This window comes from Tarenaya hassleriana, unplaced genomic scaffold (genome assembly GCF_000463585.1).
Source record: "Tarenaya hassleriana unplaced genomic scaffold, ASM46358v1 Cleome15, whole genome shotgun sequence".
In the NCBI taxonomy this organism is placed as follows: Eukaryota; Viridiplantae; Streptophyta; class Magnoliopsida; order Brassicales; family Cleomaceae; genus Tarenaya; species Tarenaya hassleriana.
Genome location: NW_010964923.1, coordinates 171,688 through 196,453, shown reverse-complemented (window position 1 = coordinate 196,453; position 24,766 = coordinate 171,688). Strand labels below are relative to the sequence as shown.

The 24,766-nt window shown below is 40.0% G+C and overlaps 5 protein-coding genes across 5 annotated transcripts; 4 read left to right on the top strand and 1 right to left on the bottom strand.

Annotated features, from left to right (window-relative positions):
* The first annotated feature begins 828 nt into the window (after positions 1 to 828).
* Positions 829 to 1,528, top strand: LOC104808524 (60S ribosomal protein L27-3). The gene has a single exon (XM_010534212.2). The coding sequence runs from the start codon at positions 881 to 883 to the stop codon at positions 1,286 to 1,288; it is 408 nt and encodes a 135-aa protein (XP_010532514.1). The 5' UTR covers positions 829 to 880; the 3' UTR covers positions 1,289 to 1,528.
* Positions 1,529 to 1,659: 131 nt separating this feature from the next.
* On the bottom strand, positions 1,660 to 4,101 carry LOC104808523 (mitochondrial arginine transporter BAC2). Its single transcript, XM_010534211.2, has 6 exons — positions 3,776 to 4,101; positions 3,620 to 3,695; positions 3,396 to 3,491; positions 2,495 to 3,011; positions 2,149 to 2,284; positions 1,660 to 2,054 (listed from the first exon to the last, which is right to left on the bottom strand). The coding sequence occupies exons 1-6, from the start codon at positions 3,890 to 3,892 to the stop codon at positions 1,860 to 1,862; spliced, it is 1,137 nt and encodes a 378-aa protein (XP_010532513.1). The 5' UTR covers positions 3,893 to 4,101; the 3' UTR covers positions 1,660 to 1,859.
* Positions 4,102 to 4,288: 187 nt separating this feature from the next.
* On the top strand, positions 4,289 to 8,093 carry LOC104808522. Its single transcript, XM_010534210.1, has 5 exons — positions 4,289 to 4,498; positions 4,998 to 6,934; positions 7,151 to 7,355; positions 7,440 to 7,627; positions 7,733 to 8,093. Exons 2-5 carry the CDS (start codon positions 5,095 to 5,097, stop codon positions 7,801 to 7,803), a joined length of 2,304 nt encoding a protein of 767 aa, XP_010532512.1. The 5' UTR covers positions 4,289 to 4,498; positions 4,998 to 5,094; the 3' UTR covers positions 7,804 to 8,093.
* Positions 8,094 to 8,611: 518 nt separating this feature from the next.
* Positions 8,612 to 9,260, top strand: LOC104808521. Its single transcript, XM_019202026.1, has 2 exons — positions 8,612 to 8,808; positions 8,995 to 9,260. The coding sequence occupies exons 1-2, from the start codon at positions 8,713 to 8,715 to the stop codon at positions 9,109 to 9,111; spliced, it is 213 nt and encodes a 70-aa protein (XP_019057571.1). The 5' UTR covers positions 8,612 to 8,712; the 3' UTR covers positions 9,112 to 9,260.
* A 504-nt stretch (positions 9,261 to 9,764) lies between these two features.
* LOC104808520 (subtilisin-like protease SBT4.13) lies at positions 9,765 to 12,729 on the top strand. The gene is made up of 10 exons (XM_010534209.1): positions 9,765 to 9,851; positions 9,950 to 10,038; positions 10,129 to 10,220; positions 10,320 to 10,566; positions 10,654 to 11,137; positions 11,213 to 11,307; positions 11,391 to 11,603; positions 11,684 to 11,795; positions 11,897 to 12,110; positions 12,201 to 12,729. The coding sequence occupies exons 1-10, from the start codon at positions 9,765 to 9,767 to the stop codon at positions 12,725 to 12,727; spliced, it is 2,160 nt and encodes a 719-aa protein (XP_010532511.1). The 3' UTR covers positions 12,728 to 12,729.
* The last annotated feature ends 12,037 nt before the right edge of the window (positions 12,730 to 24,766 follow it).

Sequence of the window (24,766 nt, the reverse complement as noted above, 5' to 3'; positions counted from 1 at the left end):
TATATATATCACATAATACACCACATTTAATATGTGAGAAGCTACAGAGAAAAAGGATAGGTGCGTATGGGATGTAAAAAAAACATTATTAAATCGTACGGAGGGAAATAAAGTTTCTCACACTTTTAGGCAACTTGTCTTTCCGGAGATGGAATTTTGTGGGACAAACCAATTAGTTGTAATAAACCTAATTTAAACATGTTTCTTTTTCAAATATAAATAAAAAAAATATGAAATGGGTATCTAATAAACGGAATATCAATATATTATTATAACATAAAAATATCTGAAAATTTCTGAATTTGTAATTTGTTATAATATTAATTTATGAATTTGTAGGTGCACCTATTTATTTCCGAACTTACATTTTTTAATATAGTAATTTCTAAATTTATTTAACAGTTTCATAATCGTCTATATCACTAATTCATTGAAGCAAAGTTTAAAAACTACTGTATTAAAAAATTTAAGTCTAGGAATTAATGTGTTAAAAATGTAAATTTAAGAAATACTGTGTTAAAAAATATAAATTCGGAAATAAATAGATGCACATACAAATTCAGAAATTAATATTATAAAAAATTACAAATTCAAAAATTTTCAGATATTTTTCTCCTATTAGAGATACATAATCTTAGGAAATAATAATTTAACATTTTAGTGTATATATTATAATATTTTGAAAATTGGGCCAAAAAAGAAATAGGCCTTGTTTTAGGTGAAGCCCATAAAATTTGAAGCCCATTTAAATTTGGTCGAATTTGGCCCGATATTACGCATTTGCCATCGACTAGGGTTTCTGGTATCGATATAAAACTCACTGAAGCTGTCATTAGGGTTTTCGCGGCTAGAAAGACGACTCGGAGAGAGAGAGGAGAAAATGGTGAAGTTCCTGAAGCAGAACAAGGCCGTGATCCTCCTTCAAGGTCGGTACGCCGGCAAGAAGGCCGTGATCATCCGCTCCTTCGATGACGGCAACCGCGAGAGGCCGTACGGTCACTGCCTCGTCGCCGGAATCAAGAAGTATCCGGCGAAGGTCATCCGCAAGGACTCGGCGAAGAAGACGGCGAAGAAATCTAGGGTTAAGTGCTTCGTCAAGCTCGTCAACTACCAGCACCTGATGCCCACTCGTTACACCCTCGACGTGGATCTGAAGGACGTCGTCACGATCGACGCGCTCCAGTCCAAGGACAAGAAGGTCACTGCTCTGAAGGAGGCCAAGGCCAGGATGGAGGAGCGTTTCAAGACCGGGAAGAACAGGTGGTTCTTCACCAAGCTCAGGTTCTGAGAAACAAAAACGGCTACTATGTGTTGTTTTTGGAATCGAACCGACCTTGGCTTTATTTTTATATTTTCGAATTTACAGCGCACTGTTTTAGTTCTAGAGATTCTATGGAGAGAATGTTGGCCCTTGTTTTGTTTCATGAAGACCTTTCTTATCTGGAATCTCTTCTGGATTTTTCTTTATGTTACTCATTTTGATTTTCGTTGAAACTGAATCGATTGGCAAATGTCTGGAATTTTGCAATGTTGAGTTTCTCATACTGTTGATGTCGGAACGACATTGAAATGGGCATTTCATCTATAACTTGTTTGATCAACAACTGATTCAGATCAGAAATCTGTAGCCCTAAAGGTTACAGATTGTAATTAACCAGCTGAAGCATAAACTAAAGCTCACTGTTTACCTTATTGTTGTAATGAAGAACACACTTTTTGTGAGGGATTACACGATCAGGGTTTCTACTGTTGGAATCTCACATCAGAGATGCTTTTGCTGCTATTGATCATATCCATTGTTTGGGTGACAACAAAGAATTCCCCATCGTAGACAAAAGATTAAGATCGAGCCGGTTGTTTCATCTCGGAACCAGGAAATCCACAGCCATGAAATAACTCCCGACGATAACAGACGATGCAACAGCGGAACGAGCCGATCTTAACCACATTCCCCGCGACAAGAGATTCCTGTCCGTCGGGTGAATTCCTGTCCATCTCTCGAATATCTTCCCCGGTCTTTTCCATCTCAGAAACATCCTCTCCTTGGCAATATACTGATCATGAAGAGGAATGAACGGCTTAAAGTTCTCACCTTTCTTGAGCAAGATGACTCATTTTATGGTTAAAGACATGGAAGGGGAATGTTACCTTTGGCAAAACTATACACTGAGCTCGTGTCCTGGCCGTGTCGAAGCTATGAGATGCAACAGCTGCAATGGCACCGGAAAACCCTGCAGCCAGGCTCGTGGCCACCGGAGATAACGGGCCAACTTCTTCGTTGGTGCTGAATTTGGAGGGAAAAAAAAGGTTTAGAAAATGATGAACTCAGTGTACTGCCTTTGATAACTTAAAAGTCTGTATCTTTCTGGGTTTCTAGAATCTAAGAAAGGGAAAGAACATAGTTTTCAGTTTTCAAATGAACCTAACTTGTTCAAGATCACTATGATGAAGATTCAGAAGTGTGGTTTACAGAGCATGAATGAATGAATAATACCTGGGTGGAGGATTCATCCCAACCGCCTTCCAATCGAGCATTGCCTGATGTAAAAACTGCCATGTCGCGAAGAATATTCCTCCGTAAAGGGAATCTCTTACAATACCCGAACGGAGATTCTTCCACAATGCTCTCCATCCTTCCAAAGAGGCCACATCAAACGGCCTCCTAACGTCCAAGACCGACGGTGGGTTCCCTGTTCCAGTCATCATCCATGGGTATTCTTGCAAGGCCGCTGTCATGTTAGGGTGTTTAGGGTTTAGGACAGACAGGAGACCCACTGTCTGGTTCAATGCCCTCAAATCTGGAGTGTAGGTTCTCAGCAATCTCGAAATCACTTGTGGAGTGTGTGCGGTTTCTGCAACGGCAGCGGTATTTGGAGCTCGTGAGGCAGCAGCCACTTGTTCTCGGACTTTGAGCAGCTCGAATGGAGAAGTCATCAGTGTTTCTGCTGCCCCAGCTGCCATTCCAGCTAGGTAGGCCTCGCTGACATTCAAACTGTTATCCTCTCGACCATCTGAGACGAACGAAATTATATAAGAACCTTCTTAACGATTTCAAAAACTACATCGTACGTACAACCAAGTTGATTCAACCATGAAAGTTTCTGAGGAATGCAAGGAAGAAAGAAACTTGGTGAATGAATGGAAAGACATTCTAGCATGTACAAATTTATGAACCAGAAATGCTACTTTGTCTATCCATAGAAGAATCGAGATTGACAAAGAATATGCAAATAACTTGATGAACAATAACAGGATTCTTCAATCGAGCTGCAGAGAAGCAAAATACAATATCTAATCCTCAAAGCATGATACTTTACAGAAAGTAATTTGGACATTGATTCTTCATACCCCTATCATCAAGTGATAGATCGCTGGTAAAATGAAAAAAACAATACCTTTGTAGAAAGCTGTTACAATCTCAAAGACCCCGAAGCGAGCACCCAAACCAGAAATTCTTCCGATGGTTAACCACCCGAGACCACCATATAGACCTGCTTTTGTTCACAAGACATATCGATACAAAAAAGAAGCCATTTTTCCTGATCAGAAACCAGAAAATTACAAACATAACCGGAGAATGAAGAGAGAGGAGAGAAGAATCAGTTCATGTATCATCCACCTGAATTGCCGGAGAAATGAAGAATCCTGTTCACGACTTGAGAAGGGTTCAATTGCTTACCCGGTCCTGAACCCACCTGCGGTTCAACCCAGACAATCAAACTCGCGAACTGCAACTCAACAAACACAGAATCGAAGAACAGAGGATGAGACCGACCTGGGTTATGGTTTTGACGGTGTCGAGAGGGTAAGTGAGTGCCGTTCCTAGCGAGACGGCAGCAGATGCGGCAATGGCATGCGTCGCAAACTGATGATTCTCGAGCAGCTTCTCCATCTTACAGAAAGAAGGCTTCGACGGATCGAAAAATTTCTCCACGTTAGTTTTGTTTGAACGTATGCAACCTGCTCGACGGAATGCTTGAACCAGGACGAAGAGAGTGTATCCGACCCGACAAAGCGAGAACCTTGTAGATACGTATAACCCGAACTTTGAGGGGTCAGAGGTAACAAATACAACTAGAGGGGCAAATTTTGAATTACTTATTAAATTCGGGCTAACTGCGAGATAATTAGTTCGTAAACTTTGTGGCGAGGCCGTTTAGCCCTTGGGATTTAAAAAATCGATTCGGTTCAGGGTTAAAAATAAAGTTAGAGCCAAACAAGGGCTTAAGATGACGTCATATTTCTTTTTGTCGTTTTCTCACCAGAATAGCTGCCGAACTTCTTCCCTCGAACCCTAACGGGGCCGGTCATCTCGATATTAAGACATTGCATGTTTCTAATTATCCTCAGATTCTCTCCGCCGTTTTGTCCGAATCCTTTTCTCCGGTTCGTTCCGTCGAAGATTTCGCGGGAACCGAAGCGCCTGTACCGGAATTTCTCCTGTTTCACCGAACCGACTGCTCGATTCCCTAACCGGTCACAAGCTGCAATACCGAAGGTCGTCTCCGTCTTATTTTTTTCTTTAATGTTTCGTGTTCTTACAATTTCAAACGCGGTAATTTCGATTCTCTTTTGTCGGGTTTTGGTGCAAATTCTTGGTGTTTCGGTGCTTGGTTTTAGATTCTTCGCGTAAATTCTGTGACTTTATTAGGGGAATTTGGTTACTGTTCGGAATTTGGCTTCGTTTCTGCCAAATTTGATAGCTTTTTGTGCTGCTGTTTCCTTGCCTTGTTGATCTCGTGATATGTTAATTCGAGGATCCAGGGTTTTTGTCCGAACTTGGTTGTATTCTGTTGGGAAAAGTCATGTTCTGGGCTATGTATTGCGATTGCTATGGACGAAATCTATCATCAGAACTTTTTTTTTGATAACTTCTCGGAATTGGTGTCGACCATGGGATTTTTTTGTTACTTTTATACAGAATGTTCGAATCAGTAATGTACTTCCTCGGTTCTTTCTTTTGTCTGAATTTGTACTGGTTGTCTTTTGGAGCTCAGATTGTGCAAGCCTCTCAGCTCTGGACATCATAATTAATTCCCTTTCTGGGATTCATTTATTTCCTTGGAAGAAGAATCGGGTTATCGGTAAGAGAAAATGGAAATGGATTTGGAGCCCATAGCTCTCACGCCGCAGAAACAGGACAGCGCGTGGAAGCATTGTGAAGTCTACAAGTACGGGGATCGAGTACAGATGAGGTGTCTCTACTGTCGGAAAATGTTTAAGGGTGGTGGGATAACCAGGGTAAAGGAGCACCTCGCGGGTAAAAAGGGTCAAGGCACCATTTGCGATCAAGTCCCGGAAGATGTTCGCCAATTCTTGCAGCAGTGTCTGGATGGGACTGTGAGACGGCAGAGGAAGAGGCGAAAATCGAGTCCAGAGCCGTTGCCCGTAGCTTATTTCCCTCCTTCCGAGTTGGACGTGTCGGTTGCCCATTCTGACGTGAATAATGGATTCAAGTCGCCAGGTTCAGATGTTGTTGTACCGAACCCGAGCCTGTTGGCTGGCAGAACGAAGCAGAGAACTTACAGGAGTAGGAAGAATGCATTTTCTTCCGCAAATCTTGATGGGTCTGCAGCTAACATTAGTGACCTGATGGCTAGAGATATGGGCAATCTAATTCCCGTGGCTATTAGTAGTGTAAAAAACATTGTTCAACCATCCTCCAAAGACAGGGAGAAGACGATTCATATGGAAATTGGAAGGTTTCTGTTCGACATTGGAGCCGATTTCGATGCGGTGAATTCTGTTAATTTCCAACCAATGATTGATGCAGTTGTCTCTGGAGGATTCGAGATGTCTATCCCCACGCAACATGATCTCCGAGGTTGGATACTGAAGAACTGTGTAGAGGAAACGAAGAAGGATATTGATGAAAGCAGGCCACTGTGGAAGAGGACAGGATGTTCCATTTTGGTTGAGCAATTGGACTCCGGAAATGGCCCAAAAATCCTCAACTTTTTGGTGTACTGCCCAGAAAAAGTTGTGTTTTTGAAGTCTGTGGATGCGTCTGAGATTATAACTTCTGCTGATAAATTATACGAGCTTCTTAAGGAGGTGGTAGAAGAAATTGGGGAAACCAATGTCGTTCAAGTGATTACGAAACATGAAGATCACTATGTCGCAGCTGGGAAGATGTTGATGGATGCATATCCTTCTATTTATTGGGTTCCTTGTGCTGCTCATTGCATAGATAGGATGCTCGAGGATGTTGGGAAGGTTGAGTGGATAAGCGATATAATCGAACAGGCTCGATCTATCACAAGATATATTTACAACCATAGCGGTGTTTTGAATCTGATGTGGAGATTTACTTCCGGTAATGATATCGTGCGACCAGCATGTGGCCGTTCCGCCACAAATTTTGCGACTTTGGGAAGGATAGCCGATCTAAAACCGAGTTTGCAGGCTATGGTTATTTCACCAGAGTGGAACGATTGTTCTTATTCGAAGGAAGCAGGTGGATTGGCAATGACTGATACTATAAACGATGAAGCCTTCTGGAAGGCGGTTATGCTATTAAACCAATTAACGGATCCTCTTTTGCGAGTTGTGAGGATAGCTTTTTCTGAAAAGAGGCCTGCAATGGGGTATGTCTATGCAGCACTGTACCGGGCAAAGGAAGCAATTAAGAACCTATTTGTTAAGAGAGAGGATTACATAGTTTACTGGAAAATTATAGATAGCAGGTGGGATCAGCAAAGGCTTCTTCCTTTGCATGCTGCCGGTTTCTTTTTTAACCCCAAGTTCTTCTATAACACCGCTGAAGAAATGCGTAGCGAGATCCTTTCTGCAGCAGTATTTGATTGCATCGAGAGGTTAGTCCCTGATGTCACCATCCAAGATAAAATCATCAAGGAGATAACCTCGTACAAGAACGCTGTCGGAGTTTTTGGAAGGAATATGGCGATTAGAGCTCGGGACACAATGCTTCCCGGTATGATGAGTATGATCATTTTGTTAGTTCTTTCCATGTTTTCTCATTATATTCTGGTTAATGGATTTGATCAAAGTCATGTCTGCCCATTACTCGGGACTGTCTCTGTGAATCGACACTTGCATCTCCATCTTCTACCGAGCCGTCTCTCCCTCGGGATTTTTTACATCGTTTTGTAAAGTTGACACTCTCTTCTCATGCTTGGTTGGTTCTCAGCTGAATGGTGGTCTACGTACGGAGAAAGCTGCTTGAATCTCTCACGTTTTGCAGTACGTATTCTTAGCCAGACTTGCAGTTCATCATTCGGATGTAGGAGAGACCTAATACCGATGGAAAAGATTTACCAATCAAAGAACTGCCTCGAGCAACAACGGCTGAGCGACCTCGTGTTTGTCCAATACAACATGCGTCTCAGACGCTGGTAAGTCGAAAGCATTGCCCGTTTTAAAACGAAATTCTATATTCGTTTCGTTTCGATGATGGATTTCTCCGTCTCTTCTTGCAGGGATCACGAAAGCAGAGACGATTCAGCAGACCCATTATCACACAACAACATGGATGTTCTTGAAGAATGGCTTTCGAAAAACCAAGCTTGTGTAGAAGGGAATGGAAGCTCGGACTGGAAATCACTCGAGTTGGGTAAGAGGTCTCAAGTAGCAGCCATTGTTGATGAAGCTGAAGATTTGGGCACAGGTAAAAAAGAAAAAAAGTTTTCTGGTGTTCTTACATAGTAATCAGACCAATTTACCAAAAAAAAAAAACCGGAACATGAGAAAAAAAAGCTTACAAATGTAACAGGTTTTGATGATGCTGAGATTTTCAAGGAGGAAAAGGAAGTTGGAGAGGAAGGTTATTACACAAACATATAGGAGGCCTCTTTTGTTCTTCTCAGTCAGTCATAGGTTCATTGGATATATATATATATATTCTCTTCCTCTTAGGTTTGATTTGTATTATAAGAGTTTGCTTCCATAGTTTGTTGTCTTATACATGTGTGTCTTCACTAGGATTGTTAGACCATGACCCCAAAAAAAAAAAATTCAGAATTTCATCACATCTCTAATGTGATTTGTTTGTTCTTAGTAAGGTTATGTCCAGATCTGTAGTTGTTTGGCGAATACCCTTTTCTTTTTCAACTTGTCTGGAAATGCTTTGTTCTTTTTTTTTTTCATTTAATTTCCATATAATATAATCTTTTTGAAGTTTGGGTTTCCTTCCTTTTTTTTAAAAGTTTTGATTTTTATGCATAAATTTAGGGATCTTTTCATTTTCATTATATTTCCATGTCACTTAGATTCGCCATACGAGGTATAAAAATAATATTTAATGCATTTGACGCACTGTTCTAATAAATAATATTAATAATATTTATGTAAGAAAATTTAAAAAAAAAATTGAAAATGTGGTTTTAAAAAGATATGAGTTGTGATCAAAGTACCCAATAAAAAGAATTTGCAAGAGATTGATAAAAATGACCAAACAATTACATTTTTTTTAGAAAATCTATAAAATTATCCGGGTATCCGCGTGGATAATTGTTTTAAGAAATTATATTATTTGGATTCGGATTCAGATTCTTATTATGAGTATTAGCGGGTTTGGGTTCGAATCCGTGTATATTCGATTTTCGGGTAATTTTGACCCGCCCAATAAACCTTACCTTACCTTATCTGCTTCTCAGCCTCTCCTTCACACGGTTACAAAGAAAGATTCTTAAAAAAAAAAAAACCCCATTAAGGTTTTTGTCGGAAGACGAAGAAGAAAGGGCAAAACAGGAGATGGATGCCCTAAACCAAATAGGAGTGCCAGTTCTTGGTATCATTGCAGCCGCCGCTGTCACTTTCTACGCCGTCAGCTTCTCCGAGCTCCGAGAGGTTCTCTTACATCAGAAACATCATCATCATCATCATCATTATTTATTATTATTATTATTAACCCAGCTCTTCTTATTCAAAAACAAATCTCAAATTCAAAAAAAAAAACGATTCAGGGTTTTGATTCAGTTGTCTGTGTCTAAACTGAGTATGAAAGTGTTTTTTTTTTGTTTTTTTTTTCTGCAGAGATCATTCAGAGACATGGAAGAATCAGAGAATGAGGAGAAAGGATTCAAGACGTCGATGAGTTCAAGGGAGAGAAGGGCAAAGAGACGAGCAGACAAACAACGTCCCCGACAATAAATTAACCAAAAATAAAAATCCCAGTTCTGTAATAATAAATTCCATAATAATATGATTTTTGTAACATTTTTTTTAATGTTTAGAAAGCTAAAAGATGGCATTGTTCTGTATTTAGATCAAGGTACAATGAGAAATCGAGATTTCTCTTACCAAATGCGATGATGGAACCATTTCTTCGTGGCTAAAACTCAATTGCCTATAAGGCCGATAGAGGGGAAAAAAAAAGAATTTATGGTTATTTATACGGCCATGCATGCATGAATCGAAGCTTAATTAGATAAATTGACAGACCATGAGAAAGCGCAACCGAACTTGAGACCATGTTCAAAGGATGTTTGATATATTTATGCAAAGGATGAATGCACTTGTACCTGTTATGTCCTTTTTTTACATGGTTTTTTTTTCTTTTCTGAAATCTGTTTCTTGCACCTTAATTAATATGGAATTGAATCTGACATATTTTGGCCAAACGAAGGAATTTATAATCAGATTCATACAATCTTGTTTGATAAAAATATGATTAAAAGTCATAAGATGCAATTCATTGATCAAAACAAGTAAAAAAATGCAGAGCCATTTCCAAATTTCATGTCTATATAATAAACATGCCCCACATTCATGTATGAAACTGAAACTCAAACTCAAACTCAACTATGGTTTCCCTTAGTTTCCTCACCCTCTCCTCTCTCCTCCTTCTTTGCTTATCCTCGGCTTCTGCAACTGTCGAGGATGATCGAAAGGCGAGTTTCCCTTTGTCTTTTTCCCGATATTTTCGATCCGAAAAACCTTTTTTTCCTTCTTCAAAGGATTATAACAGTGGTGATAACGATACTTGCAGGCGTACATCGTCTATATGGGAGCTCTCCCTTCTGACAGTCAATATTCAGCTACGTCTCACCATCAACACATCCTTCAACAAGTTACCAGGTTAAGTATCCTCAAGTTTCGATGTTATATCGCTTTTCCGTTTACGTTTTCGGCGTTATTGATCAATCTTTACTTCATTTTTTTTTGCAGTTCTGTTGAAAACTCATTGGTCAGAAACTACGGAAGGAGTTTCAATGGCTTTGAGGCGAAGCTGACTGAATCCGAAAGAGAGAAGCTTTCTGGTGAGTTTTCAGACACATTTTTCATCAAGAATTCGTGTTTTTGTATTGTATTCTTCGATTTTTCTCACCGTTTTTCTGAATCTAAACGAACATTCGCAGCCATGGAAGGAGTAGTCTCAATATTTCCGAGCAAGAAGTTAGATCTTCATACGACGAGATCTTGGGATTTCATGGGGTTTGGCGATGAATTCAAACATAACCCCGAGGCCGAGAGTGATATTGTCGTCGGGGTTATCGACGGTGGGATATGGCCCGAGTCCAAGAGCTTTTCAGACAAAGGCCTCAGCCCTCCCCCCGCAAAATGGAAGGGCGTTTGCAAAGGAGGATCGAACTTCACCTGTAACAAGTAAAGCACTCTTTCAAACCCTAAATTCATAACCTTTCTTGATTCATACGATAACCCGAAACCGCCTTTTGTTGACCACCAATGCAGCAAGTTGATCGGAGCGAGGTTTTACGTCAGTGAATCAGCTCGGGACTTCAAAGGTCACGGAACACACACTTCTTCAATTGCTGTAGGGAGCAAAGTAGAAGGCACAAGCTTCTACGGGATAGCAAACGGAACGGCGAGGGGAGGTGTCCCTTCGGCCAGAATCGCTATGTACAAAGTCTGCACCGGTCCAATGTGTGATACTGGAGCGATCTTGGCGGCTTTTGACGATGCTATAGCTGACGGCGTCGACGTTATTACCATTTCCATGGGAGGATCCCCTGCTCCTTTGGAATCTGACCCGATCTCTATCGCGGCTTTTCACGCAATGGAGAAAGGTATTTTGACCGTAAACTCGGCGGGAAATACCGGCCAGAGGCAAGAATCGACCGGTAGTACCTCTCCGTGGGTTCTAACCGTCGCAGCGAGTACAACGGATCGTAAATTTGTCACCAAGGTTGCCCTTGGAAATGGCAAAGAACTATCTGTAAGTTTTCAGTTCATATATATTTGAGGCTTGAAGCTTATGTTGTCAACTCAACCGTTGCGATCGGTCTAACAGGGAACTTCGATCAACAGTTTCAAACTAAACGGAACAAATTTTCCGTTCTCTTACGGAAAATCCGGTTCGAGATCTTGCAGCGAGGAAGATGCCAGGTAGAAAACTCCCCCTGTTTTGAATGGCTAAGAACACGAAACCCCTGAATCTTATATCGAGATTTTGCGGCGAATTTCCACAGGAGATGCAAACCGGGATGCATCGATCTGTCACTGGTTGGAAAGATTCTGGTGTGCGATGAGTCGCTCCTAGGAACCGACCTCATATCTTCTAAAGCTATCGGAGCCATCATTCAGGGAAAAGTTTCACATCCTGTTATTAACAGAAGAATTCCCGTCGCATTCGTGCTTCAAGATCAGTACTCATTGCTTCTATCTTACATCAATTCGACAACGTAAGATCCTTTTTCGTTGTCTCGTAAACCCGAAAATTTCCATTTTCTCAAGTTGTTTATATTGTCGATTTGTCTGACAGGAAACCAGAAGGAACTATACTGAAAACTGAGACGACAAACGGTGCCGATGCTCCTGTTATTGCCCCTTTCTCTTCTCGTGGTCCGAACACTATATTAGGTGATATCTTGAAGGTAAAAAATACGTCAAAAGTTTCCGACCCCTGATCAAAATCATACACGCGTTTCCTTGAAGAGCTCCATCTGGGAATATGACGTTGAAAACGTGATTGCAGCCCGATATAATGGCTCCAGGAGTGAATATACTCGCGGCTTATTCGCCTTTTGCTCCCCTGGTATCCACAGACGACGATGGACGGCGTTCCTCGTACAATTTCTTGTCCGGAACATCCATGTCTTGTCCTCACGTAGCTGGCGTCGCGGCTTATCTCAAGACCGTCTACCCGAAATGGTCCCCGTCCGCTATCCAATCCGCGATCATGACAACTGGTAAGTAACTAAACCCGAAACATTTCGATCTCTATACGTTCGATTTTCAGATAACCTTGACCTAAGTTTTAAGGTATATTTTTTTTGCAGCTTGGCCGATGAACGCTTCGATCAGCGAAGACGCGAACGAATTCGCGTACGGATCGGGACATCTGAACCCGACAAAGGCAGCGGATCCGGGACTTGTCTACGAAACAACGGGAGATGACTACTTAAAGATGCTTTGTTCGGCGAATTACACTGCCATCCAGCTTAAAGTCATCGCGGGAAGAGCCGTGAGTTGTCCGAAAGGACTGAACTTGATGATTAAAGATCTCAACTACCCCTCGATGAGCGCTAGATTCAATTCGTCATCAAAGCCTTCGGAAATCACGTTTTCGAGAACTGTAACCAATGTCGGGCCGGCAAGCTCGACGTACAAGGCGAAAGTGGTATCTGCTGCTTCGGATCTAAAGGTCGAGATCGAGCCCAACACCCTGTCTTTTAAATCGGTCGGCGAGAAAAAGCCGTTCACTGTTAAGGTTTCGGGGATTAGTTCGGCGGATTTCCAGTCGGCAACTCTGGTCTGGTCGGACGGTTCTCGTACTGTCAGAAGTCCCATTGTCATATCTTCTTAGTGTGAGAGTTTATGAATGTGGTTTCGGATGGACAACCATGAGAGGAATAAAATATTGCAAGAGACTTGAATTTATTCATATATAATAGAGAAAATTATATTTTACTACTCGCACGGTTTAAAATGTGATTTTTTTACTGAACTTTTAATTTGACAAAAAAATATATCAAATTATCAAATATACCAAATTAATTCACGAACTATTCAATTTAACTGCAATTTTTTACACAATCCGAATTTGGTGTTAAATGTCCGTTAACTAATGACATGGCACGCCACGTGGCATCTGACATTACACGCCACAGAAAATTTTGCCATACCACGTCAGATTTTTTTTTAAAAAATCCGAAAAAATCTTAAAAAATGATTGTCCAGCCCCGTTTTATTATCCCGTCACGTAGAACGATTGTAAGAGACTGCATGAATTTGTTTTTCGAAGAGAGGATGAAGTTGCATAAGTTTTTCAAGGGATTCAAAGGAAGTGTTTCTCTAACGACGGATACTTGGACATCTGTCCAAAACATCAATTATATGAGTTTGACAGCTCATTATATTGATGATGATTGGAAGTTGAGGAAAAAGATCATAAACTTTTGTCCTATCCCTAATCATGCGGGTGAAACCATAGGAAAGTTTGTTGAGCATTGTTTAGTTCAATGGGGAATTGAAAGAGTTTTGACAGTGACGGTTGATAATGCAAGTTCAAATGATGTGGGAATCAAATACTTGCAGAGACAGTTTAAAAAAAGATAGGGGTGGGCACGGATCGGATATCCGGATTTTTTCACAAATTTGTATCCGTATCCGATCCGTACAAATATTAAATTTCATTATCCGTATCCGATCCGAACTTTTCGGATATTCGTAATTTCAAATATCCGTAAAAAACACGGATATTTGCAAATATCCGTATTCGTATTAGTATTTAACATAAAAAAATAAATTAAAAAACTCAAACACAACTTTGCATTCAATGGAGGAACCTGACAAAAGTTTCCATCAAACAATTTACCAAAAAAAAGTTCGTTCATTGCTCAGATTCTTTGAACAACAATGAAAAACTTCATGTCGTGTTCAATATAATCTTCTCTTGAAATTGAATTAATTTAGTCTTAATTCAAAGAGTTTGGATGTTTCTCTAGAAACCTCAAAATTCAAACAGAAAACAAACAGAATCTGCGTACCACAATCTGAATAGGAATTTCTCTAAGGAAATAGATGACGAACATTCATTTACGGAAAGCCAATTGCAGAAAAAATCACTAAAGAAAATAGCTCACAGTCTGAATCGCAAGAAACTGCAATTTGAATATGACTTCATGATTGGAGAATGTTGTACCTTTATATCCAAATATATGCGATAGGAAGAACGAGTTTTTAAACCAGGACTCTTCGATGTGGACACTGGAATATGCTTTCTTCAATAGGCCGATTCGGTTGGTCAGTTTGCGGATCTTGTCACTTGAACTTGTGAATCTTCATTTTCTGTCCTAACGTGTTATCAATATATATATATATATACACCGAAGAACGTGAAAGATCTAATTAGAAAAAATGTTGAGATCTACGGTAGACCAACAAAAATGGGGGAGGAAGGCGCAGAATGACCTGCGGCGAGTTGAAGAAAAACCCTAACATTTTTTTGTTATTTGCAAAGTTACCCTTATATATAAATTAATTGCCAAATTAACCATATATTATTAAAATTACTAAAAAGTACGGATCGGATCGGATATGTCGAATAATTTTATTTTGATATCCGTATCCGATCCGTATCCGACAAATATTTGAAAACCAATATCCGTATCCGATCCGTGAACTCCGGATATCCGAATTTTCGGATCGAATACGGATCGAATAACGGATCGGATCGGTTTTTTCGAATAATATGTCCACCCCTACATATACACATACATATATATACATATATACATATATACATATGTATGTTTATATTTGTATTTGTATATAGATATATATATATATATATATGTATATATGTGTATTTTTTTTACTTTTTTTTTTTTTATTTTTTTCAGTTTTTTTATTCGGATTTTTTGTTTTGTTTTTTATCTGTTTTTTATTTTTATTTTTTTTGTAATTTTTCAGATTTTTTATATTTTTTTAAATTCTGACGTGGCATGCTGACATGGCAAAATTTCCCATGTGGCGTGCCATGTCAGACGCCATGTAGCGTACCACGTCATCGGTTAACGAACATTTAACACCGTTTTCGGATTGTGTAGGAAATTGCAGTTAAATTGGCTAGTTCGTATATCAATTTGGTACATTTGATAATTTGGTGTAGTTTTTTGTCAAATTAAAAGTTCGTGTAGGAAAAAATCACATTTTAAACAATTCGTATAGGAAAATGTCATTTTCCCTATATAATATAATCTACAGACAGGAGTAAGGAGGAGGAAGAAAATAAAAATGGAAATAAAATTACAAGAAAATAGAAACAAAATAAAATGACAACGATACATGAAAACAAAAAGGAAAGTAATTTAGATTATCTCCAAATGCAAAGGATATATTAAGGGATTTGAATGGCATAATGAATCATATGGATTACGTGGCTCATTCCTTGTAACATGGGCATGTCCATTTCTTCATGAATCATATACGTGGACGTTGCATGTGTGTGGGGGCTTCATGGTCCGTGTGTTGTGTCCACTTACGTCCATACAGATTTGATGAGGCATGCGGGGCACTACCCCGGAGCGTCCGGGCTGTTATAGGGTGGATACAGATCAGATATACGGATTTTTACAGATATCCTGTCTTTGTCGGTTTTACATGACAATCAACGAAAATTCGGGGTGGAGTGCACCAAACCCCTTTGTACGACAGACCGAGCGAGCTTTCACCGCTAAATCCAGTTGTGGTGGATTCGGAAGGAGGATAGACCACGTTCGAGATTTCCTCGTCAACTGATGCTCCGACTGACACATCCCTCATGGTCCGTCTATGCTGTTTCTGACAGTGCATATGCCCCGTTTCTTAGGACACATATGGTTCCTTGGACAATCATGTCTCCCATTAATGCCAACATTGTTCAAGAAGAATTTGCTTCTATCAAGTGTCTCTCAACCAGTGATATCAAAATGGAATTTGCTTGCCAATCAACCCATATTTTTTGATCTGGTCTCAGAAAATTTGAGTTCGAATAAAAAATAGATCAAACAATCCAATTTGCCACGAGCCGAACTCTCGTGAACCACCACCTTGGCAAATCCACGAGTTTGCTCACAAACGAGAATTTTTTAAATTTTTTGTTTTTAATATTTTATTATTTTTAATACTTTTTATTTTTATTTTTATTTGGCTCGGGCGTCAACTCGCGAATCAGGACGATCTGAATCGAGTCAGGATTTTTTTACTCGTTAAAAACGGACTACAGTGAGGTGGACTCAAAACTGGTTGGTTCAGGACAATCTGAGCCGAGCTGCACCGAGCAAGTCCGTTTTACATCGCTAATCTCGGGTCATGCTACTAATCAACCGATCGTTCTTACATTACAAAATAGGAACCACTCTATCATGTGCGTTGTACCATGTCATGCGATTCAAACATGTTATGGACGTCGTCGTAAATGTTTTTCGATCCATTCAACATCATATGACAAATGATCTTAGAGTTTACATACCAAATGGCTCGGTTATCTCTATTATTTCAGCTTTGGTTATCAAAACCAATTCTGGTTCAGCGGTTTTAATTTGGTCATTTGTAACTTCGACACCTATCATTTTGTTTTGAATTTGTTAGGTTGTTGTAAATTAGTTTTGCATTAGATTCCTTTTTATCTGTATATAAATGATGTAAAGGAGACGCTTAATAATCAATGGAGAAAGAAATTTTTTTTCAACAAAGTTTCCATTCCTATTTCTGGTTTCCATATGGTATGAGAGAGCCAATAAGCTTTCTGCTTACTCTGATTTTTCTTTTCCCGGTTTCTTTCGTTCCTTTATGGCGACTACTACTTCACCGGGTTCTGAGGATTCTATTCCCAGCCGTACTCTTGTTGGCTCTGCTCCATCGAGTTCTTCGATTTCTCGAGATCCTTATTCTGATCCCCCTTTTTTTACATGCTGCAGATTCATCCAGTGTTTTTCTGGTTTCGGAAAAACTTCGGGCCGAGGCCAACTATGGTGTCTCGTCGCGCGATGTTCGCAAAGCCCTCTTGGCTAAGAATAAACTTGGGTTTATTCTCGGTACTCTGCCGCAACTAGGGGTGGGCATTTTTACCCGAGACCCGCGGGTTTCCGGGTACCCTATCTCGCGGGTACCCGGTTTATATGGTTTTACGAGATAACGAGATACAAGCCGGGTTTTTATTTTATAAAACCCGAGTTTCGGGTTTCGGGTTCGGGTTTTGATATTTCTACACGGGTTATCTCACGGGTACCCGAAAATATAAAAAATTACAAAAATACCCCTTATGTTTAACATATTTGCAAAACTACCTATTCCTAAACAACCCTAACCCTAATTACTCTTCTCTCATCTCTCTCACTCAGACTCTCACGCTCTCGCCGCTCAGTCTCTCTCACGTCCGGTCTCTCTCCTCTCGACTCTCGCCGTCGCGAGTCTCTCGGCGTGCTCTCGGCCTCTCTCTCTCGGCGTGCTCTCGGCCTCTCCCTCTCGGCGTGCTCTCGACTTCTCTCTCTCGGCGTGCTGTCGGTCTCGGGTTCATCCACCTCCTTCTCTCTCTCGGTAAGAGCTTCTCCCTCGCCTTACGCTTCTATCTTCTCCCTCGTCGCGAGCCTCTAGTCTCTGATGACTGTAGCGGCGTACTCTCTCTCTCAGTTCGGCATCTGCCTTGCACTCGGTCTCGGTCTCTCTCTCTCTCGGCTGAGCCGTCTCTGCCATACTCTGCCTCGATTTGTTCTCTGCCCTGTTGTCCTCGAGGTAAATGTTCTTCCTCTCTGTTCCTCTGTATTCGACGATGTTCGGCAATGTTGGTTTAACTTTATCCGTGTTCAATTGTTGCTCTTTTGTTAATTTTTCAGATTATACAGATTATAGAAAGTAGATTTTTTTTATTGGTTTAGATGATTTCTTTGTTGTTAATTTTTTTTAACAATAAACATATGTATGTATTTGCAGATTTATGTCTTCTACGGCAGAACATTCAAATTCAGAGGAAAATATTGCGATGTCCCAAGCAAATATACCTCAGGATTCTATGGCTCCTCAAGCAACTGAACCGGAGCCTTCGGGTGCTGACATTAAGGTACCTAAAATTAAATCTGATGCATGGAACCACTATAAAAGAAACCCGGATGGTAAAAGAGCTGTTTGCAATTATTGTCAAACATCAATTAGTTGCATGACTGTAGCGGGTACATCAACTAGTGCAATGCTTAAGCACTTGAGGATATGTAAAAAGGCTCCCCGTTATGATGATGAGAGTGCGGATCAAAGAACTAGTAAGAAATTGAAGCAAACGACGTTGTTTCATGAGTCGAAAAGTGACTCTTCAGTAGGAATTCCATCTTTTATGACATTTGATCAGGAAGAATCCCGAAGAGCCTTAGTGATGATGATCATTATAGATGAGTTGCCATTTAGGTTTGTTGAAAAGGAGGGATTCATCTTATTTATGAGGATTGTCCAGCCCCGTTTTATTATCCCGTCACGTAGAACGATTGTAAGAGACTGCATGAATTTGTTTTTCGAAGAGAGGATGAAGTTGCATAAGTTTTTCAAGGGATTCAAAGGAAGTGTTTCTCTAACGACGTTGTTGAAAAGGAGGGATTCATCTTATTTATGAGGATTGTCCAGCCCCGTTTTATTATCCCGTCACGTAGAACGATTGTAAGAGACTGCATGAATTTGTTTTTCGAAGAGAGGATGAAGTTGCATAAGTTTTTCAAGGGATTCAAAGGAAGTGTTTCTCTAACGACGGATACTTGGACATCTGTCCAAAACATCAATTATATGAGTTTGACAGCTCATTATATTGATGATGATTGGAAGTTGAGGAAAAAGATCATAAACTTTTGTCCTATCCCTAATCATGCGGGTGAAACCATAGGAAAGTTTGTTGAGCATTGTTTAGTTCAATGGGGAATTGAAAGAGTTTTGACAGTGACGGTTGATAATGCAAGTTCAAATGATGTGGGAATCAAATACTTGCAGAGACAGTTTAAAAAAAGTGGAACAAGCATACTTGATGGGGATTTCTTGCATATGAGGTGTGGGGCTCATATTTTGGGTTTGATTGTTAGAGATGGTTTGTCTGAGATACATGAGTCTATATTTAGAATTCGAGGTGCTGTTCGTTATGTTAGATCCTCGACAAGTAGAGCAGACAAGTTCAAGGAATGTTTAATTCGTAAAAAGTTGTCCACTAAATGTGGTGTCTGTTTAGACGTTGAAACTCGGTGGAATTCTACATATCTGATGTTGGAGTCGGCTATAAAACTTAGGTCGGGATTTGATATGCTTGCTTCTATGGATGATAAGTATGTTGCTGATTTGAGGAAAAATGGATTTGGTCCTCCAACAGCTATTGATTGGGATTATGTAGAGTCCTTATTACCAATCCTTGAATGTTTTTACGAAGCTACTTTGAAGGTGACTGGTACACGATATGTCACGGGGAATGAGTATATGAAGGAGATTTTTGCTGTAGGATGGAAGATTCAACAGGTTATGGATTGTGATGATCCATTTAAACGATCTATGGCTGAGAGGATGAAAAAGAAATTTGACAAATATTGGTTGTCAGATGACATCAATGTGATCATTTTCATCGCAACTGTGCTTGATCCACGATTTAAGTTGACATATGTCAATTTTATGATTAAGGAGATCTACACCGATGAAGATAAGGCCAGTGAGATGATTGGAAAAGTGAAGTTAGCCTTGGAAAATCTGTTTGAATATTACAAGTCAAATAGGTTTGTTGAAACTCAATCGTCAAGTAGTAGCCAAGTGGACTCAGAAGTGACATCAAGTGGGACTAGTTCTGAATTGGCAAAGCGTACATCAGATGCTTATTTGCTTAAGATGTTTAGGAACTATAGAGACACTGGGCACACCTCCAAAAAGAATGAGTTAGAAGCCTATTTGGAGGATGTTCCCGAGAATGAAGAGAACAAAGATTTGGATATTCTTTATTGGTGGAAAAATACCGGTTCCAAATATCCCATTCTTTCTGATATGGCAAGAGATGTGTTGGCTATACCGGTATCAACCGTTGCTTCCGAGTCTGCTTTTAGTACAGGTGGTCGTGTTATAGATCCATACCGTAGCTCTTTAAGTACCCGACTTGTTGAAGCACTCATTTGTACCCAAGATTGGATTCGAAAGGATTATACGACACCGGTCACTATACAAGCAATGTTGGATGATCTCTCTGCCTTTGAAGAAGGTATATTTTTTATTACTTGATTGTTCGTATATGTAAGATTTTGCATACTCAATATAGTCTAACTAGATATTTAATTTTACAGATTTTCCATCAAAGCCTACATTTGACAAAGAAGCGGGTTATTTAACCGAATGATGAGGTGTTTCAATATTTTTTGTTATTGATTTTTGATTCTAACATGTTTTTCATTCTAACTTACATATATATATTTTTTTGTTTGTGAAGGTATGTTCCTCATATGTGTTCAAGAATTATGATGGATTTTGGATATGTTTGGAACGTTGTGGAACTTGTGAAATTTATGTTTTCTTTATGTTGTTGAACTTATGAATCATGATGTATTTTGGATTTTATTCAACTTATAATTATTATGAGGTATTTTGGATATATTTAGATGTTGAATTTTATGTTATTGGTGTATTAATTTCGTAAATTTGTCCAGATTTTTTTTTAATTTTGCACGAGTTCGGGTTTGGGTCTCGCGGGTACCCAAACTCGTGTCTCGGGTATCCGAGATTCGGGTACCCGGGCGTCGCGAGATAGAGATCGAGACATTCCAATCAAAAACCCGACGAGACTGAGAACGAGATAAAGACATCCTGAAAAGTCCGGGTACCCGCCCGTGCCCACCCCTAGCCGCAACCAGTGGACAACAAGGATGATTCAGGTTGCGTTGTAACGCTATGGTATGTACCTGACTGAATAGTTCTGTTTCTCCGAATATTCACACTTTGATTTCTTATATGGAGGATGCTCATGAAATCTGGAAACGTCTCCAAAATTGTTTTCTTCAAACCAATGTTTCTAAGATTTACAGCATCCAACACCAGATTGACAACCCCTATCAGGGTTCTCTTGATTTGAACACTTATTTCACCAAACTAAATACCTTGTGGGAAGAGTTGAAACACTATGAATCATTGCATGTCTGTTGTTGTAAGGTTGCACCTATGGAGGGTGTAAATGTCGTATTAGTGATCAGTGGTCTAGGCTATTTGAGAGACTGAATGTTGTCCGTTTTCTGATGAGACTGAATGACTCTTTTACGTATGCTAGATGACAGATCCTGATGACTGACCCATTACCTGATATTACTCGTGCCTTTAACCTTGTTGCCCAGGAAGAACAACATAAATTCAATGTTTCGACTGTCCCTGATGTTGTTGCCTTCCAAATCACCACAAATCCTTCCCGTTTTTACTCTTTTCCTTCTTCCACTCCACCTACTAAAAATCCTAGCCCTATTCCTTCAAATCCTCGCCCTCGACCTGTTTGTACCCACTATGGCATGACAAGCCACATTGTTTTTTGATGGTTTACCCTTCATGGCTACCCACCAGGTTATAAGGCAAACTCTGATTGGAATTCTCGCTCTTCAGGATCTAAATCTCGACCTCAGTTTTCTAATAAGTTGCAGAACAAGATTAATATGGTTGATTCAACCTTGGTTTCTACTGATGCTTCGACAAAAGGTGTTCCTAATGATTATGCAGGACAGAACACCTTGGAGCAGGTTCAGTCGTTTTTAGCTCAGTTGATATCTCAGCAAAAGGGTCAAAGACCCTCTTCCATGGAATCAAATCTTGCTCTGCCTACCCCCACCATCTTCAAGTATTTTTATTTCTCATCTTGTTTTTGCAACATCAGCCCCTTTCATGAACTTTTCCTCAGCTGTTTGGATTTTGGATACAGGAGCTAGCACACATGTTTGCTGTGATTTGAAATTGTTTTATGAGATTCATGACATAGCAGCTGTATCTGTATCCCTTCCTAATCATACGTCTATTTTGGTTTCTAAGTCTGGGACTGTTATCCTGTCTCCTTCTATTACCTTATCTTCTGTTTTGTTTATTCCATCATTTCATTATAATCTTCTTAGTGTCAGCTCTTTAACTCAACAGTCTTCTTGTTCTGTGCATTTTTTCATGACTCTTATATGGTTCAGGACTTTACTCAGGGCTTGATGATTGGCAAGGGTAAACAAGTTCAAAACCTCTATATTTATGAGATGTAGCACACATCTCCATCGTCTGTTCCTATGTCTACACCTTTATGCATTGCACTCTCAACCACAACGTTTGATCTTTGGCATCACCGTCTTTGTCACCCTTCTAATGTCAGAGTCCATTCCCTTGACAAGTCTTAACAGATTTCCTTCACTCCTGATGATTCTAGTGATGGATATGGTACTCTGGCCATGATCGGTTTGCGAAACTGATTAGAAATCCATTAGATGGATTAGGTGGCCCAATGGGTCCATATGTTTATTAATAAGGCTAATTGGCCTAATATATCTTAATGGTTAAGAGAAAGACCATTAAGGCCCAATGGATTTAATGAAACCTTAATTTCTTTATAATTATGTTTATGAAACATAATTTAAGGTTAAGTGAATTTTCGTCCCTCTCTCTCTTGGTTGTCCTCTCTCTCTCCTGGGATTGTCTCGGTTTCGTTCCCGACCTCCAGATTATGTTCTAGCAGACGCAAGCCCGTGAGTGTGGACTAGCTATAGAGAACGTTGGATTTCAGTGTTTGTGACATGTCCTTGGAACGAAACAGGTTGGTATATCGATACATTTATCATTATATGCAAGATCTGTTGATTGGGTTTCGCTTTATATATTCCGCTGCGTGAAACCCAAAGTTAGAACCCTAGAAACCGTTGTGAACGCACGTTTAGGGATCTCCAAAACCCCAATATCTAATTCTCTTTTATGTCTTGTATGCCCACTAGCTAAACAAAGGCATCTGTCTTTTCCTGTTTCTTCTCATATATCTAGTTTTCCCTTTGAGTTACTTCATGTTGACATATGAGGACCTTTTTCTGAGACAACTGTTGATGGTCATCGTTTTTTCTTTTGAGTTGTTGATGACTTCAGTTATTGTACTTGGGTTTATCTCCTTAAATCTAAGAGTGATGTTTTGCAAAAATTTCCTGAGTTCATTACTTTTGTTGAGAATCAATACAGTACCTCAATCAAAAGTATTCGTTCTGATAATGCTAATGATCTTCGTTTCACTTCTTTGTTTGCCAAAACAGGGATTCTACATCAGTTTTTTTGTCCATACAACTCATGGATACTCGGGAGAACTTGGACAGGATTCTGGTGAGTTACTCGATGACCCTCTGTTATATCGAAAACTCAATGGCAAGCTTATTTATCTTGCCCTAACCAGACCAAACATTAGCTTTTCTGTTACAAAGCTAAGTCAGTATATGTCAGCCCCTCGGAGAGCTCACCTTTAGGCAGGGTTTCGTGTCCTCCGATATCTGAAACACAATCCTGCTCAGGGGTTGTTCTATGTTGCTTCATCAGACAGTAAGCTTAATGCTTACACTGATGCCGATTGGGCTTCATACCCCGACTCTCGGCGTTCCATGATGGGCTTTTGCGTTTTCTTTGGGAAATCATTGATTTCATGGAAATAAAAAAAGCAGCAGACTATATCCCTGAGCAGTGCTGAATCAGAATATAGAGCAATGGTTCAAACTTCATGTGAGTTAGTTTGGGTGCAGCCTTTGTTACAAGAGCTTGGTATTGTGATCTCGCAGCCTGTTTTTCTATTTTGTGATAATCTCTCGACTGTTCACATTGCTCATAACCCTGTCTCTCGACTGTTCACATTGCTCATAACCCTGTTTTCCATGAGCGTACAAAGCATGTTGAATTAGATTGTCATTTTGTCCGCCAATAGATTAAATTAGGATTTATCAAGCCCTTTCGCATCTCGGCTTCTGAACAGTTAGCAGACATCTTGACCAAACCTGTTGTGGTTGATCATCTTCGTAGATTAACCGTCAAGATGGGAATACAAGACTTGTATTCTCACTACAAAAAAAATGGTCATTTCCAACGGGCAAATCCGTTGGAAATGACCAAATTTCCGTTGGAAATTAACGTTTCCAACGGATTTCCAACAGATAAATCCGTTGGAATTTCGTCGTTAGAAAACGGTGTCCGTTGGAAAACCGTTGGAATTTTCAACGGAACTTCAACGAATTTTTCCGTTGGAATTTTCCAACGGATTTCCAACGGATTTATCGGTTGGAATTTTCCAACCGAATTTCCAACCGATATCCGTTGGAATTTTCCAACGGAAATTCCAACCGCAATCCGTTGGAACATTCCAACAAAAAATTCAAAATATATTCTCGATCCCGACCCCCCGATCCCGACCCCCGGCTCCGATCCCGATCCTCCAGCCCCGATCCCCCGGCCCAACTCCGACCCCGACATCTATCCCGATCCCGATCCCGACCCCCGGCACCGATCCCGATCCTCCAGCCCCGACCCCGATCCCCCGGCCCAACTCCGACCCCGACATCTATCCCGATCCCGATCCCCCAGCCCCGACCCCGACCCCAACTCCGACATCTATCCCGATCCCGATCCCGCAACTCACTTCCCAGTAGGTCACCCATCCTTCCACTGCTCCAGCTCAATCCTCCTTAACCCTGGAGTTCCAATTGACAATCATCCAACTGCTCCAAGTTAAACTTCTGATATTACATAACATTAATATATATACATATATAAATGTTTATACATATAAATATTTATATACATACATACATATATACATACATATACATATATATAAATATTTATATATATACATACATATATATACATATATATAAATATATGTATATATATA